Source organism: Diadema setosum, chromosome 18, assembly GCF_964275005.1.
Source record: "Diadema setosum chromosome 18, eeDiaSeto1, whole genome shotgun sequence".
NCBI classification, from domain to species: domain Eukaryota; kingdom Metazoa; phylum Echinodermata; class Echinoidea; order Diadematoida; family Diadematidae; genus Diadema; species Diadema setosum.
The window spans coordinates 30,457,033-30,475,693 of record NC_092702.1 but is presented as its reverse complement, the minus strand read 5'-3'; the positions used below and the strand labels follow the sequence as shown (position 1 = coordinate 30,475,693).

Below are 18,661 nucleotides of genomic sequence, written 5' to 3'. Positions count from 1 at the left end.
GAAAAATGGACATGGTGAGTGCAAAAGGAAACTTGATAGCTACCAAAAATTAAAACAGAATTTTACGACCTTACAATGATTAAATGCATAGCATGTGTATATTCATCCAAATAAATCAATTAAAAACAGATGGAATTGTATTTGCAAGTTTCTGCATTTTGCAGTGGGATTATGTGTTATTAATTCCGACTAGTGCCATGAACATCATGTTTTGGAAAATCAAGTTGTTAATCTGTATACAATTATCATAATTGACTGCCAACCACTGGTTTTGACTGAGTGCAATCTACAGATTGTTTTCACGCCAAATACATTTTTTGTGATCCCAACGAGCCATTTTTGCCACATTTACTGAACATCTCACAGATTAGTGTGCTCTGCTTCATTATGCTGTGGCAATTAATTGAGGCTTAATGAGAATCCATTACCTCATATGCCTCTCTTCCTGTTCATTATTAAAGGGTTGGTACAGTTTTGGTCTAGATGGTGCAGGTTTCCAACTTGTGTGTGTGTGTGTGTGTGTGTGTGTGTGTGTGTGTTTGTGAAATAATGAGAAACGTCTTATGAAATATGAAAGAGCATGTAATTCTTAGAGGAATTCACATTATATTTGATGAAAATTGGTACTTGAAATGGCTCCTATATAAAAAGGCAATCTTAAGAAAATGCATCAGGCCACAACTTTTATTAGGATCTCTCTTTTGTACCTTGTTTTTGGATATGTCAGTCATTTCAAAACCAATTTTCATCAAATAAACTTTCAATTCCCCTTAGAATTGTATGCTCTTCAACATTTATAGAATGGCTTCTAAATATTTTGCAAAACATTAAAAGCAAATTTTCACTGCAACCAAGACTATACAATCCCTTTAAAAGCAATGTTTTCTAGTTTAATGTTTTCAAGTCAAACTAGATGGCTCATTGAAGGTTGTATGCTCTAATGTCTGTGTGTGTGGAGTGCTAGATGTTTGAAATCTGCACTTTATGCATTAAAGTTTGCACTATCATCAGAAAGGTCTATCGCTGTAATTTGTACTGCAAGACCTTTTCCAGAGTATAAACATCAAACATCACACTGGACAAACTGACAGTGTAAGCATGTACAGTATGTGCTCACTTATTTTGTCTATAAACTGCAAGAAGTTTTTGTTGTTTTTTCTGAAAGATCTTGCTGTATAAGATATCATGTGAGAGATTTGGTTCCACAAGCTGCAATACTCAACAACTTTAAAATCACTAATTTAACTGATATTGACAGTCTGGATAAAAAGGAGTCTACTGCTGGCGTCAGCATATCACAGGCAAAAATACATTGGGATCTTTTTTCTTTTTTTTTTCCAGGAAAGATTACTGACGAAGGTCAATAAAGAGATGGTTGAAAGGGATATCAGTTTGTTTGCATTTCGTTTTGCCTCATAAGAGCTCCGTGACAGGTTTGCCAGCGCACTGATAAGTCACTAATTATTCTGTGCAGACACAGCTTTTGAGGATATATATACACCAGAGTATGCAGATATGTAACATCCTCATGGGATGACAATTAAGGGGAAAGAATTGAATTCAGTTGAGATGCTAATCATTACTTTCTTGTTCTAGATGAATTAGACTCTCTGCATCTCCCATTTTTGAAAATTAGGGAACTCAGGATCAGTAAACTTTAATCTATTTAGAAAAGAGTAACATTTTATGAGCACAACAATGACAATTTAAGCAAAATCAGATTAAAAGTTCTGAGATTTAAAATATGTACTATTTTGACAGTTCTTGAACAATTGATGAGAATATACAAATGAATGAGCTGATGATATCACCACACAATTTTCCAATGATAGTGTAAGAATAAAATGAGAAAAATTCTTTTTTTTTTTTTTTTTTGCTATGTAAGCATATACTTAATGTTATTCCAGGCTGAATGATTTTGATATAATGATCAGCCAGATAGGTTGCGATTTGAGACTAGGGCATAATTGCTGTAGAACAAAAAAAAAGATATGGAAATTTCAAGATTTAATGTACTAACTATAGGGCAAGTTGTGAAATATGACATCATGAATTCACTATTTGCACATTCCTACTGACTGTTCAAGAACCATTAAGTTAATCTTAGCAAAATCTAACAATTTTATAAATTTCCTATTTTCATATAATCGAGTTTTCAATGTTGTGCTTGCAAAATTTTAGTCTTTCTTTTCACGAACCTTTAACTGGTATGGAATTCCCCTTTAAACTCTAATTCCCAAATTGGCATGTGCCACTGGCTTGCTCTCTTTGCCAACTGGAGTAGATTAGAATGAATTGTGGATTAACAGGGATGTATAATCCACCTAATCCCTATATGCTATCACCTTAGTCTTCATTAGAGACTGTTACATATAGTCAATTTTGTTTAAGGTTAAAAATAGGAAGGACTGATGGAGTGCCAAATAACATGGGTTGGTAGGTTATGACTATTTGAATGGCAAGTGAGTGGCTAAAACTTTATCCCTAATTTGATTCTCGAGTGAAAATCCATCGTGCCGGTGACAATTTGACATATGATTAGAACAAACTAGAAATATCACTTAAGGTGATTAATACCCCCGCCCCGTGACGACAGTCTTACCCAAGGAATGATCTTTCCTTGATCTTCTGCCATTTAAATGCCGTTACCATGGCAACGCAGCTTCCGACACGTCCGAAAAATATGTCTTGCACATCTTCCCACCAAGACTATTGTGTGCGCCACATTTCATAAGCTTTTGTCAAAAACTGAGGAAGTAGTTCAATCCACAAGATCTTTCCTTGATCTTTCGCCATTAATATGCCGTTACCATGGCAACGCAGCTTCCGACACGTCCAAAAAATATGTCTGCACATCTTCCCACCAAGACCAATGTGTGTGCCACATTTCATGAGCTTCAGTCAAATACAGAGGAAGTAGTTCAATAAGCAAGATCTTTCCTTGATCTTCTGCCATTTATATGCCGTTACCATGGCAACGCAGCTTCCGACAAGTCCAAAAAATATGTGACCGGCGACAACGGTTTCAGGCAAAAGTCGGGCATTTTGAAAATTCATTTTTTCACTGAATCACACTGCCCATTTCCTAAGCTTTGCATTGATATAAAACACTTACATTCTTTGGCACCATAAGTGGGCATGGAAAGCGAAATAATATGCACTTTTTAAGTTGTTAGCCTGACTAAATTGCGAGAAAACGGGCTTTGAAGATTCACCTCTTTCTCAAAGATAATGTCCGAGCGGCGATGCGAGGTGAGAATCACCCATCCGTACGATGGTGCCAATCGATGTTAAGCTCCGCCTCTAGCAACCACATCGCCTTCTGATTGGCTCACTGAGAGAGTCAAATTTCCCGGGCACCGTTCCTAGGAGCTCAGCGTATGGAGCCGAAAAACAATGCGGTTCGCTCGGGTTTGTTTTACCATTACGTCTTTCAAGATGGCGGATACGATGATTGCACGTATCATTGTGTATGGCGCACGCATTACGCAATGACATCCACGCGCCATGACCATGCGCATGTAACAGGAGCGGGTGGCGAATCCACACATTTACAAATCGCGTTTTCATTGTTGTTGATTTGACTTTATCATTGGCAACCCTTTTGTAGGCAGAAAAATGCCAGAGCTGGCAAAGGTTACGCTTCCTGTTTGTTTTGCTTTTACAAGCCGTGCATATGTTGCCTTGTTCGGTGGTGTTAATTATATTAAAACAAACAAACACAACTCTATAGTTTCGTGCGATCTTGATGTGTAGTATTTGAATATAACTGGTTTCATGTGACCTCTCCTTTCCTCTCATCTACCTTCCCCTGAGTCAGTCTGCTGTCATAATTTTTACTACATGTACAAGTAGACTATTGTTTTTTTCTTTTCACACGATTATGTCGTGCTAAATTATATATTTGTTTCACTTCCGTTGTCGAACATTGCGGTAGAATAGTTTGGATAGAAAGCCAAACGAAGAGCACGCACTACAGCGTATAAACCTCTATAGCAAGAACAATGGAGCATGTAATCATGCACGCATGGACAAAGCATTCCCCAAACGCTGCGACTGGCGTCTCCGAAAGCCGAATTATGTAAATGTGTGCGACGCACCAGCCAATCGCAGGCAAGACCTTGCGCCGTAGCAACGCTGGGGATATTGGCGCGGCGTTCGAAAGAAGCTTGAAACTGACGAGTGCGATCCAACATAGGGTGCTTAAAATTCCATTTTCGATAGGAAAAACGTAGTCTTATGCTATGAAATTTAGTGTAGATGTAGAAAACACATCAAAGATTCGATTTCTGCAAAAAACCCAAATCGACAAAAATAATGGTAAAGATCTTTGTACCCCACCTAGGAGAAAATTTGCTCCTGCGACTTTTGCCTGAAACCGTTGTCGCGGGTCACATATGTCTTCCACATCTTCCCACCAAGATCAAGGTGTGTGCCACATTTCATAAGCTTTGGTCAAAAAACAGAGGAAGTAGTTAAATCCGCAAGATCTTTCCTTGATCTTCTGCCATTAATATGCCGTTACCATGGCAACGTACTTTCGGGTACTGTCAAAAAATGCGTCTTGCACATCTACAACCAAAGGCACACATCTGTACCAAGTTTCATGGAAATTGGGCAAAAACTGAGGAAGTAGTTTGCAACACAAAATTTTCCATCATTTTGGCTCATAATATGTGAGCTGTTACCATGGCAACATACTTTTTGTCACTGTCAAGAAATGTGTCATGCTGACCTATATCCTAAGACAAACATTCAATATGAATTCCATGAGAATTGGAAGAACACTGATGAAGCAGTTTTGCCATGAAGCATTTTGCCCTATTAGATATTTTACCAATAACATGCCGTTACCATGGCAACGCACTTTTTGCCACTGCGGAAATATGCATCTTGCACATTAACATATTTAGATGAACATCTGTACCTAATTTCATAAAAATTGATCAAAAACTGTGGGAGGAGTTCGCGACGCAAGATTTGTACCCATTTTTGCCCATAATATGATGTTACCATGGCAACATACTTTTGGGTACTGTCAAAAAATACGTCTTGCACATCTACAACCCAAGGCACACATCTGTGCCAAGTTCTATGGGACTCGGTTGAAAACTGAGGAAGTAGTTCGCGACGCAAGATTTGCAACGGACCGACCGCCCGACGGCCCGACCGCCCGCCCGACCGACCGCCCGACCGACCGCCCGACCGCCCGACCGTCCGCTGATTCCTATATACCCCCTTCAAACTTCGTTTGGCGGGGGTATAAATATCAACATATTATTTTCACAAACAAAAACACACAAAATAAATGAATAAGAAAAGAGAAAAGATTCAGTGTTATTGGTGTAGAGCTATGTTGAATAATCTACATCAACTATCTCTGCCACAAAATATGTTCCCAAATCAATCAGAGACATAACTTATTTTTCTCTCATATAAATAAGTAATTACTTTTCATTGACAGTTAGTTTCAAAACATCTTGGTGAATAAAGCACAATTAGGGTTAACCCTAACTTACCTGGGGGGGGGGCCATAATGGCCCCCCCCTCGACAAATTCCGCGACCATTCCGCCGCGCAAAATTTTTTGACCGCGCCGCTCACTGACTTTTTACTTTCAAGTCTCGCGCAACTTTTGAGACCAAATTTGTCGCGACCGGGCATACCGTTCCGAAGCCACGCCCCTTCAAAAAATGTTCGTCCACCCCAAAATTGCTCAAAAACGTGATTTTGTGTACAAAGTCAATACAAATTGTGTTTTTTCAATTAATTCATATAAAGATTCATATTTTTAATTTTAATGGCTGAAATAAATGTATTTTAGTATAGCTATGCTTCTAAAGATGTGTATGACAAATTCTGCTGAAAAAAACAACAAAAACAAAAGTTCGAAAAAACAAAGAAATACATTAAAAAATGATAAAACAATAGAAAACATAGGAAATTAATTTTGATACTGATTTTCTTTTTACGTACAAATGTTCGGAATGTCACTAGGAAAATTTAAAACAAAAATCAGCATTCCATAAGCTTTTATAAGCCAATTATAGACGAAAATGAGTTTTTTTGCATATATTTGCATAATTAATTAATTTAAAATAAAAACTGCAAATTTTTTGAAAATTGAACTTAACAGTCTTGTAGATTACATCCGGCTTTATGTTCATGCAAAATTTTGCGGCGATCGCGCGATCAACGGCCGAGATCTGAAGGGGGGGCCATAATGGCCCCCCCCCAGGAATTCAAGCTTGCTAAATAGCCCAGGTAAGTTAGGGTTAAACTATTAAAAGCGCTGTGCTAAAGCTAGCTGGAATCATTTTCATAAGACAGAAATAACATGAATATTGAATCTTCATGATATAGAAATAAAGTACTTTATCATCTCACCTGTATCAAAACAAGATATGCCCTCAAATCATTCTTGTCTCTTGCCCTGCAAAAATTAAAGTGAGGAGAAAATCTCATACACTCAAATGATAAACTGCATCAATATCTACTGACATAACTGCATTGCTCACAGGGATGGTATAGTTTTGGCTGAGATGGGGATTTAGGTTTTAACTTTTTGACAGATAATTAGAAACCACTCATAATATTAAATCAAACATAAAAGAGCATATAATTCTATGAGGAAGCAAAAATTTATATGACAAAAATCGGTTTTGAAATGGCTGAGATATCTAGAAACAAAGAATTTCTAATAAAAGGTGGGTCCTACCTTTGATTAGGACTGCTCTGTTTTACTCTATTGGATCACGCAGCCTTTTCAAAATCGATTTTCATCAAACAAACTTTGAATTCCTCTTTGAATTGTATGCTCTTTAAAATTTCATATATGATTTGTAATCATCTCACAAAAAGTTAAAATCTGAAATCTCCATCCCAACCAAAACTATACCATCCCTTTAATATAATAATTACACTATTTACTGCACGGGGTAGACCACAGAGTAATCAATGCTTGCAGCAATAACATCACTTTCACAATAGCATTTTCTATATTTTGCCTAACTGTTGAATATCTGATGTAGAAGGCCAATTAAAATAGACATGCAATCATTGAGTCATAATCCAATTTTAGTCACTGTGCTCTTATGTTCAGCACACAGGAAGAAAACAAAGGAAAATCTCATTTTATTGGTAGCTACCACAGAATATCGATACGAGAGCAAACAGTGTTATGATAAGATATTATTGATATTCTCTGCATATAACTGATTCATAAAAACAAGGGAGCAGATACAAAATGTTCTCCAGCACAGATTTTTTTGTTAAAACAATGTCTTACTTTCTCTTTCTAAAATGCATAGGCCTACACAAACCTCAAGATACATTATCCACCAAACAAAACGAAAAAGAAGGAAAACACCAACACATACACAAAAAACATCAATACACACACACACACACACACAAACACCAACACACAATTACAATGAAAACACTCATACAAAAAACACCAAACCCACATGCACACACACACACACACACACACACACACACACACACACAGTTTTTATGCAAACAAACACACTGTGCACAAGGACACAACGCTCCATCCATTCCACTTCATCTCATTAGATGCTACATCTGATGACCATTTTGTTGTCTTGGTCTTGCCCCCTCCCCCCCCCCCCATCTCTTTTTTTTTTCTCTCTCTCTCTCATGCATTTAATACCAAATACCAGGAAAGAGTGACCTCACTATTTGCTTTCAGCAATATTTCCTTTTTAATTGAGGCAATACTACTCCCTCCTAGGCAGTATAGTTCAATGGATCCTAAAAGCATAGGCTTGGCTTGGCTTGGCATTGCTTTTGTCCACCGATTCAGCAACTACAATCTGCTGAAAAAGCAATCTATAACCATGACAGCAGTATAGACAGAGAGAGAGAGAGAGAGAGATAGAGAGAGAGAGGGAGATTCACATAGTAAGGGAAATGCTCGTGATAATCCTGTCATTGGTAGTTGTAAATGACTTACAAGACAATTTAGACAGAGAGGTCCTGGATTTTCAGAAAATGATTTAATGTTCTATGCTAAAATGATGTGAACAATGGCAAAGAAAAGACACACATACACGCAAATGGATACAATCATTTCTAAGAGGGGTGTCTATAAATGGTTTAGAGAATCAACCCCTTTGGTGCCAGGGAATTTTGACAATAATGTACAGTATGTCCACCAAAAAAATTACCATCGGATTTCCACATTGATAACTTTCAATGTGATTAAACTGAATGAATGCTATTTCAGGGTCTAAAAATATACCATCTTACCTATATTTTGCAGAAAACCCCATTCAATTTGTTTAAGTGGTCACAGAGAAATGTGGATCATAGTAAAGCATGTCATGGGTCCTTTGCTTCCAAGTTTAGCTCTTGGATGCTCTTGGAACAGCATAAGAACTCAATGGACAGAACTTGGAGGGAAGGGATTCCCGACATGCTCTACAAAGATCCTCATTTCTCTTGAACCACTGAAGCAAATCGCATGGGGTTTTCTGTAAGATGTGGGTAATGAGTTAAAGTTTCACACCCTGAAATTGCATTTGGACTGATTCCCTATTTTTCAAGTTATCATTGCGGAGGATACCATTGTAATTTTCGGGGAGACATACGGTATGATGCTATGGATTCCTCTGTGCCAATTAGCACGCACAGCACACAAAGGGTTAAGGTTTGATTACTTACTTCTTGAGGTCCTTTAGGAGACTATTGATGATGCCTTTGAGGGTTATCTTCTGTATCTCCACCGTCGTCTCTAGGAGACACTTGTAGACCTCATCAATGTAGCTCTGGAGCAGACCGCTGTCTTCCAAGCTCTTCGAAGGTTTTGATGGATCCTGTCATGAACAATAAAAAAAGAAATGAAATATAATTTTGAATGTGGTACCCCTGAAACCTTACACAAAGATTCAGGTAAGAATTAAGTGCATCATAATCTGTTAACCCTTCAGCAACTCAAGATTCTATACATAATGGCGTATGATTCCCTGGAAGGTACTTGCAACATTGCTCTCATTTTGAGAACTTTTTTAATGATGTAAAATAGCTCACTGCATGTTTATTTTCACCTATTATAAGTTATATTTATTTGAAAGCTTATAAAGACTTTACCAAGCGAACAGTGAGTTAATGAAGTAATTCTGACATACTTTTGTTTACTTTTGACCTCCTTCAAATTATAAAATTATGTATTCTATATGAAAACAAAAATAATGGAAAAAGCATAGAACTATAAAAAGAAAATGGATGAGCAGTTTCAGGAGTTTTAGGGAATAATAAGATGGGCTGTTTCAGGTGTTTCAGTGAATTATGGGTTAATATGCAGTGTATGATAAACTGAAATGGACTGATGCTATGTACAGTGTATGTATGTCATTTACATTCAAATTAAGACATTGTGGAAAATTACAGCATAACCCTTTAGTATGACCAAGAACTTAGCTTAACTCGGCAAGCTCGTCATCAGCATTGAGTAATCCATTCAAACTTGACCTTATAGCTTAGTGTAAAGTTAGCAACCCCGATGCACTTGGGCAACACACTGCACACTGGCACTGGTCCGACGGTCCCAGACCGGTAAAAATCATTCACTGTCAGACCAGCAACTTTTCAGGGATTGTAAGATTTACTGGTCCGGCATGACAGGTAAACTAACGAAAATTACATTTTGTCAGGGCCAGTTGAAAATAGTACAGGACCAGTAAATTTTAGGTTTGGACCAGTAGGGAAAACAGGTTAGTGTGCAGCCCTGACTTGGGTGTAGTTATGAGCCTTAATCCAACAGGAAGGCCAAGGTGACACTAAAGGGATTAGATTGAATAGGTAATCTCTGTTCACTGACAACTACCGGTAGTTTCCATGCATCTGTACTATTTAGTGAAGAAAAAAAAAAAGCAGAATGAGGGATATAGAGTACTACAAGACAAGGACTTTGTTTTTGACAATTTGACAATATGACAGATTGACAATATGACAGATATACCACTTACAGACATATACTACAACTATATTCATTAAAAAAAAAAAAATCTGATCATTATAAATGATTATCATATCACAAAGAATAAACCAGAAGGAAAAAGACTTGTGCAGGAAACCTCATAGGCTACATGACCATCACTCAAAAGATTATATGATCAAATGTTGTATCTTTGTATTCTGAAGGACAAAGTTAATGATAGTTACACTCATTTACAATTGGAACTCGGCACTCTGTCTGATTAGAAATTTGTGTATCCCAGCGACAATGATTGTTGTATACCCTAGATTATCGCTTATGTCAGCATGACCTAAAAATTCACCACACACTGTGCGAGAAGGATCAAGGACCACAGTTTGGAATAATGCTGTGTCGGGTGTTTGTGTCCAGGAATTCTTTTAACCCATTGAGGACAGACTGATTTTGCCACAACATGCATTTCCCATAGACACCTGCCTGAGTAGTTTGGGACTTGTCCTCAACGAGTAAAGGAGCATGTATACTTTAAAATTTCAGCTTGGGAGGACCTGAAATTGATGAAAACATTCAGTGCATTTAGTATGCTATCTCACTTTAATACCAAAAATATCAAGTCAGTTGTTTTTTGTTTTTTTATGTCGGATATGATTATCACTTTAATGAGAGTTCATTGAATGTGAGAAATTGTGAACTATTACTGCATTGTGAAGAAAAAAAACCGACAAATATTGAAAAGGTGTAAGAAATACATACTCAGATAAGCTGAATATGTTTGGTTTGAAATGCAAGATAAATGTGAAACAAAACCCCTTTCAAGTTGAATTAAGTCCCATTTGAACTGTCATATCCCTATCAAATAAATAATAACTGGTGCTCAAACACTGCCCCCCCCCCAAAAAAAAAAGGAAATAAGCTATGTTATCATGATGATATGCATTCCAAAAAGTCCATGATCTCAGTAATATAGATCTGACATTTTGACACATATCTTGAAATTAGATTGTTAAAAATGTGTGCCCAATGTGCATGCTTACTTTGTTTATGTACAGTGTACATAGTTGCTTTCATTAAAGCATTATATGGGTAACAAGGTTTCAGCAGCTAAATGTTTTCTTCATCATTTTGGAGACTGAGGCTCTGTTATCTCAGGTAGATGTAAACATACAACTGGGAGACACAGCAAATTACTAGACCGGGAGACATTGGTTTGACAGGGATAGACCAGATCAGCAGGCATGGGCTGGGAAACATGGGAACAGAGCATTCATCATTGCACATCCAACGACACATGAAAATTGAGAACATTCACTGTTTTTTTCAATGCATATCCTAAATTAAATTGAATGCCATTGTCCAAGCTGGTATTGAATTCTTCATGCAAAAATTTTGCATATGCCATGCTCTCCACTATTGCAAACCATGCTATTTTAATGGCATCAGAATAATCCCCCTCCTCTACATTTACAAAGAAATTCTTCCCAAAAATTGATAATAAAAGCATATTATTTTATGTATCATCTCAGGTTAATTGCACAATACAACAGTCCACATGAAAGTCACTCACAATCAAACGAGATTAAAGTTAGGACTATGTGATCCCCTTTCCAGTTAATTAAAAGGACAGCTGAGCTGATCACACCAAGAAGGTGAAAGCACTTAAGTAGGCATGTGGATTGAGGAAAGATCACAGAGAAAGCCAACATTATACATAAAGGGTTAATGCCCTTTTTAAAATGGCCTTCCACATCCCAATAAATTTCACCTGCAGATAGTAAAAGGTTTAGAGACAGCTTGTGTGAAAATCCCGCTCAAGCCTCTTCCTATTTAGAATGAGGATATTAAGGTTCAACATATTCCTTTTTGGCTGGGTGGGGGAATTAGAAAAATCCAATTCTACCACATGAATATTCTAGAATGACAATAAATGTAAAGTGCCCACAATTCTTATCCATGAGCTTCTGACTCATTCAGCTTTTATACAATTCAATTTTTTTTTTCAAAGACCCTGAATTAATGGACGGAATTTTGCAATTCTTCCCTGTTTGGAATATTTGCATCACTAAAGGTGTATGTGCAGACATGTGCTTATACAACTTATGTTAAGTGGGGGCTTATTATTGGGATCAACAGTCCACAAATAAGCAGGACCAAAATCTCGGGATTTGCATGGCGATAGAAATCTCAAGATTTTTGCTTGTGTGGACACAAAAATCCCATTGATTATCGCGATCAGCATCGTGATGGAAATCTCAAGAAATCTTGTGCTTATTTCTTAATTATCCCAATAATTTGCCCCAGGGTAACCATGTGAACGGACCACATGATCTTAAGCCTTTATATCCCATCATTCAAAGCACACATCACAACAGCATACGCACCACAACAACAGCGCATGCACCATAACACTGTGAAGGACAAGAACAAATAGCAATGAAAAGCACACGCAGTAAAGTGCACTTGTGTGTACCAATTGGCAGGATATTCCAGAGATGGCAAGTTCCAAAAATTTTATGCGTGAGATTTTCATGACTCGGCCTCGTCGGCGCTGGTGCATGCGCGCAAGCGAGGGATCGAGTGATGTGTGCGCGAGCGAGGGAGCGAAGCAAACCAGCGGGGGGATCAGGAGCATGGTACGGAGCTTTTTTAATTTTTAGCTCCTAATGGTGCGATCTGGTGCATACTTAGTGTTTATTCTTTACTTATTTTGAAAGACAAAAGGGATGTCTACCTTCAATTGCAACTATCATGTTGATCATTTGACCTATGCTCCCGATGCGTGAGAAAAATGAGTGCCATGCTTGAGATTGTGAGACAGACCCTAAATGCGTGGGTCTCAAGCAGAATGTGTGAGACTTGGTAGCTCTGATATTCTGTTGTGTGAACGCTTACAAAAAAAATCTCGAAATTTGGATCGACAATCCATGGTGATCCGCTTTTTCTGTCCTTGTGAATGCTTGCAAAAATCTCAAGATATGGATCGCGATCGATATCCCACTACTTTGTTTGTGTGAATAACAGTTAATCTAGCTGCTCCAATATCAATCAAAAGAAAAATTGGGATACAAGCCATCAGTGATGGACCCTGCACCATTTTATGAAGGTCACATGTTGCGTTACTCGGCAGTTTGAAGAACAACTCTGGAGTACAAACATCCTTATATACTGAAACAGTCACTGTAACAAATACATGATGCACGTTTCTGTGCACATGTTTGCGACCAGTCCATCCGTGTCGCCACCGCACTGCAGATGAATTAAGCTTAAAGTTTCCCAATTAGAACACACACAAGCCTGTACTACTTGAGTATGAATTGCAGTGGCCCTACGGAAAACGCGTTATTAGATCGCCATGCTTGGTTTGTTGCCATGGCATGGAGAGATACCTTCGTTCATGACTAATGATGTACAAATATGAAACCACCTCTACACATGAAAGTAACATGAAAATTTTTCACATTTTCCTCTTCCTTTTCTATTCTGTAAGAATTCCAACGCTGTTACTTCCTGCTACATAATACTGTAAAACGAGGAATGTTAGCATTTCAATTTTGTGAATTTCGCTAGCGCCAAGATTCGCGAAATTAAAATGGACGCAAAAGTTCTTGTTTACACTATATGCATTGAATGCTAGTGGCAGTTCGCGAAAATTTCATGCCGCAAAAAAGGCTGTCGGCTCCAATTTGCGAAAAATTTATGCCATGAATATATCATGTTTTACAGTATGCTACAAAATTGTATCATCCTGTGTAAGACAAATATATGGAATACTTAGACCAGATATTTTCTTCTACCTTGATTTGCAGTGAAAATTTCCCTGCTCCTTTATCTTGTATATGTGAATATGTAAACACATAACTTTATAAGCTACAAAGGAAAAGACATGTTCTATTCGGAATTCCACTGACTGAAAGTATATCTTCATGTCTTGAGATCATTCATTACTATCATGTTATCCATCACCATGAAAGGCCGGTAAAGTCAAATGATGATTCCATGATCTTGGGATGGGTTGTTTGATTCTCTGAACTCTAAGCCTTCCCAATTCTATCATACAATATGTTGCACACTTTATTTCTACTAACTGCCACAGAAACTTTAAAAAAAAGTCGGCCACTAGCTAGGCATATTTTCTAGAAAATCAGCATTTAAGTTTTAACGCAGATGAGCATGTCAGAGAATTGGTAGGAATCAAGGCACTAAAGTGTCATACAAAACACTAGAGTGACACAGCTCATACAAACTGAAATATCTGAAGTTTGAAATGTATTCAACAAGTATATCCATGACTTAAAAAATGTTGTCCTTATGACAAATATTGAGTGTCTTATTTTTTAATACAAATACATGATACACCTTATTTCTTTGCTCAAATTTACCTAGTATGTAGCTTTTTTGAAGATGATGTGATAATGGGTGACATTATAATTGCTTCCGCACTCTCTACAACAGGCTTCTATCTCAACTCTATGGCATGGAGTAAATCAATGCACAGTGATGCCTCACAGAATAAAGATTGTCCATTCACATGTTTGACTGCAGTGTTACCATCCATGAATGCTAAACAAACATCAATTTAGATTCCCCGATGCAAGAGATTTAAATTAAAAGCAATTTAGGAGAGACTCTAGTAAATGGCATCCCTCATGTCAATTTTTATAGGGGAGATTTCTGAGCAGTCTCCTTTAGTATAGGGAGCAGTAACAGAACCTTGGGGTAATGTTTACGCAGTCCAATCCGTACTGTCACTTAAAAAATGCAGTCCGGCAAGCTAGATACACAGAGATACAGAGCTAATAGACCAAATGTCAATTTATTTGAGTGACTTGTGTGCAGTTTCTAGGGACTATATCAGTCACATCAAACTTCGGTATCTTCATCAAAAGATACTTTTGATTACGATACACCCTCTAGTCTTTCAAATGCATATTCATGAGAGTGCCAAAGTTTGACATGCAAATGATTATAATGACTATGCCTACTGCATCTTTTGCTGTAATTTTATCATCTCTACGATGGAGGATATGTTTCTGTTGGTATTGGTTTGTTTGTGTGTTTGTTTGCAATATAACTCAATAAGTTGGGAATGGATATGGATGAAACTTATTGGAAAAGTTGATAATGGCACAAGGAACAGATGATTAAATGTTGGTAGTGATCCAGATATTTATCTGGACCCAGGATGCCTGTTTTTTTTTTTCTTCTTTTTGGGGATTATCATTAGCAAATAGGGCCCATGACTGAGGTGGCATGCTCAAGGCACAGTGTGCTGATGGGGTAGACACTGAGACAGAAGACAGGTTTCTTCATCAGTAGGAAATAGGGTATGATGTTCAGCATTTGTGTATGGGTGGAAATGAGCTGCAAAGTAGAAGTCAGCACTCTCTGAGTGCTTTTCCGGTTGTTGTTTCTTTTTTTAAGCATTATCAAAGTAGTCTTGACAATTTTAATTCACAAGCTTTCTTCCGACATACAATGCACAATCACTTCTACACAAATTAAGTACAACTGAAGCTGTCTCGGCAGAAACCTGTGTCTAAATCAGTCATCTGCAAGTTGCAAGCTGCAAGACGGGCGGTTACAACAAACCCCTCTTAGGACAAATTAATGTGTTAAAGACCTTGCAGACAGTATCACGCTCTCTTATGGTGCCAGCTGCCTTGTAAACCATTGAGGATGGGCTAATTTTGCTACAACACGCATTTCTCATAGACACCTGCCCGAGTATACTCGGCACTCATCTTCAACAGGCTATATGTCTACAGTGGGTAAGACGTCAGTGTATACAAGCCACAGACTCCAGACTTAGCTCTATTTGATTTTCAGTTCACAGAGTGGTAGACTTCTAATGCCCCAGTCACATAGACATCCCGGATCAATCACCCCGGATCTGATCCGGGTTGATCTGGGGAGAGATCCATTTTGATGCTTTGAACATCCTTGGACCTCCCTGTATCTCCGTGTAGATCCAGGGACATTTGGGAGGCCAACACGGCAACTTTTGATGGTCAAAAACATCCGGCGTCATCCGGGGATTGCCGTGTTGGCAGAGCAATCTGGGATGGTCCATGTGGCTGCCGTGTAGCTGCCATGTTGATCGGTGTAGATGCCGTTTTTGTCCCTGTAGACTCTGCGCTCTTCCGGCCTTATCCGTGCAGCTGCCATGTTGATGCCGTGTGTACAGTCATATCAACGCTCGTCGACACTCCATCATAGTCAAAACTATCCTGGATCTCTCCGGATCTCCCAGGATCTCCCTGGATCACCATGTAGATCCTTGAGGATCTGTGTTTATGTGACTGGGGCATAACCTTTTGGTTGAATAGTTTCAGACAACTTTGCTACCTGCAGTACTGTTTTTCCTCCATAATCTCAAGAATGAGAGAACATTTTTTTTTTACATATTATTGTTCAATATATGATATAGTTTGGTGGAGATCATGCAATCCAATCTACAGATAATCAATATCTGAGCTGATTGGTGTTTCAATCAGTTAGAGCATACAATATACACAGATACTCCATTTCTTTCGGGGGGGGGGGGGGGGGGGAGGTTAGATTTTTTCATAGCAGACTATCTGCTACCCGGCAAATAAATCATCACTAATTTAGTGAATGCCATCCAATCCAATCTGGAAGTACCACGAATCTGAGCATATTGGAGTTTCAAACAGGGCCGGCGGAGCATTTTCAAAAGTGTGGGGGCCCACTTATGGGTTTCATGAGCTAACAAGCAAAAAAAAAAAAGGTCCTCAGCTCATTTCTCCCCTTCTATTTCCTGGTCTCATCAGCTGACAAGCAAAAAACAAAACAAAACAAAACAAAAAATAAATGGTCCTCAGCTCATTTCTCCCCTTCTATTTCCGGGTCTCTTCAGCTGACAAGCAAAAAAAAAACAAAAAGTCCTCAGTGGAAAAACATAACCTAACCGCGCTCACACTTCAAGATCTCTATCTATCTTTATTTAGTGCCACTTACGTATTTCCGGGTTAAAAAAAAGTGTGGGGGCCCAAAGTGATTACACCTTATGTATTCCTTTGCATGGTGCACAAAAAGTGTGGGTGCCCGAGCCCCCACGGCCCCCACGGTTCCGCCGGCCATGTCAAAACAATATACTGATAGATATTCCCTTTTTTTTGGGGGGGGGGGGGGAAGGGAGGCAGATTCTTTCATTCCAGATCATCTGCTACCCTGCGACATGTCATCACTCATTTATCATTCTGGAGAAGCAGTGGCGGATCCAGAGGAGAGCGCCCCGGGCACGCGCCCCCTATTTTTGCCGGACTTCTTTTATGCTTTTTTTTAATGGATATTTTCTGTGGATTGGTACAATGCAGTCGATTTCAAGAAGGGCTAGTCAAAACCATATTGCAACTGTCATGGCCTTTGTGTTCACCCCTGTCATATTTCAATATGTAAATATTTAATTGCTTCCTTCTGTTGCCGCTGGTGCCCCCACCCTTATATCAAAATCCTGGATCCACCCTTGAGAAAAGTTCAACTGAGGACAGGCTCTGCTTACCTTGAATGTCAGACTGATGTGAGCGAAGGAGAGGAAAGTTGATTCAAAGTATTTGAGTAATATCTTGCTATCCTTAGCTGTCGCTGCTTCCTCCACCTCAGACCTGCAATGAGTTTTGAGGATGAACAGAGTGACACACACATAGCATCACAAAGAATCGGGGCCACAAGTGTGTATGTGTGTGTGTGTGGGGGGGTTTCATGGGCAGTCTCTAAGACATTTTCAGCGTATACTATATTTAAAGGGATGGTAGAGTATCGGTTGAGATGAGGATTCAGCATAAAACTTTTTCTGCGAGATACTAAGAAAACCACTTTGTGAAATGATAAAGAGCATACAATTCTAAGAGGATTCAAAGTTTATTTGATGAAAAAAAAAATGGCTGACATATCCAAAAACAAAAACAATGCGGTCCTCATCACATTGTTTGGGATATCTCAGCCATTTCGTAACCAATTTTTATCAAATGAACTTTGAAGATGCTCTTTCATATTTCATTAGAGGTCTCTCATTATCTCAAAAGATTAACATCACAAAACATTGGAAACCTGAAGCCTCAAATCAACAGAAACTGTACCATCCCTTTAATGGGACAAATGCTACACACTCAGTATATTACATTAAAAGAAACACACATGACGAAATATCATGTTACATTATCATATATAAAGAATACATATTTTCATTGAAAAGATATTGTACTAATATAAACAAAAAAAAAAGACATTGCAAGATGTTTCTGATTCTGGATTACATCCATAATATATCACAAACAAATGAAATCAAGGTACATATCTGTAGATGAACAAGTTGCAAAGTAAAAAAAAAAAAACCACCATGTTTTTCAAAGTTATCATGATAAATGCAATACATATTTTTGATATACATATTGCACTCCAGGCACTTTGCATTGATATAAAAAGAATGAAAATTAGCATTTTTCTCATTCATTATTTGCTCAACTACAGATTTCCTTGCTCTAGGGATGATTCCGGCCATCTAGTTCCCTTAAAATCCATCGAAATTACATGTTCACAAAGAACATGGAAATATGATCAAGCTCATTCTTGATGCATGACGCACATCAAAAGCTCTATCATTAGCTTTTATATTGGCTCAACTGTGCACTATGAGCTAAAGCAAAATGCCCACTGGGCACATTCATGTAGCTATTGCCAC

General features: G+C 38.2%; 1 protein-coding gene across 1 annotated transcript in view; it reads right to left on the bottom strand.

Annotated features, from left to right (window-relative positions):
• Positions 1-18,661, bottom strand: part of LOC140241712 (probable E3 ubiquitin-protein ligase HECTD2) — a 43,784-nt gene that overhangs the window by 12,283 nt on the left and 12,840 nt on the right. The window contains exons 3-5 of the mRNA XM_072321461.1: positions 17,483-17,585; positions 8,691-8,842; positions 6,387-6,432 (exon numbers count right to left, since the gene is read on the bottom strand). Of these exons, the coding sequence (XP_072177562.1) occupies positions 6,387-6,432; positions 8,691-8,842; positions 17,483-17,585 (301 nt within the window). The remainder of the gene's footprint in view (positions 1-6,386; positions 6,433-8,690; positions 8,843-17,482; positions 17,586-18,661) is intronic.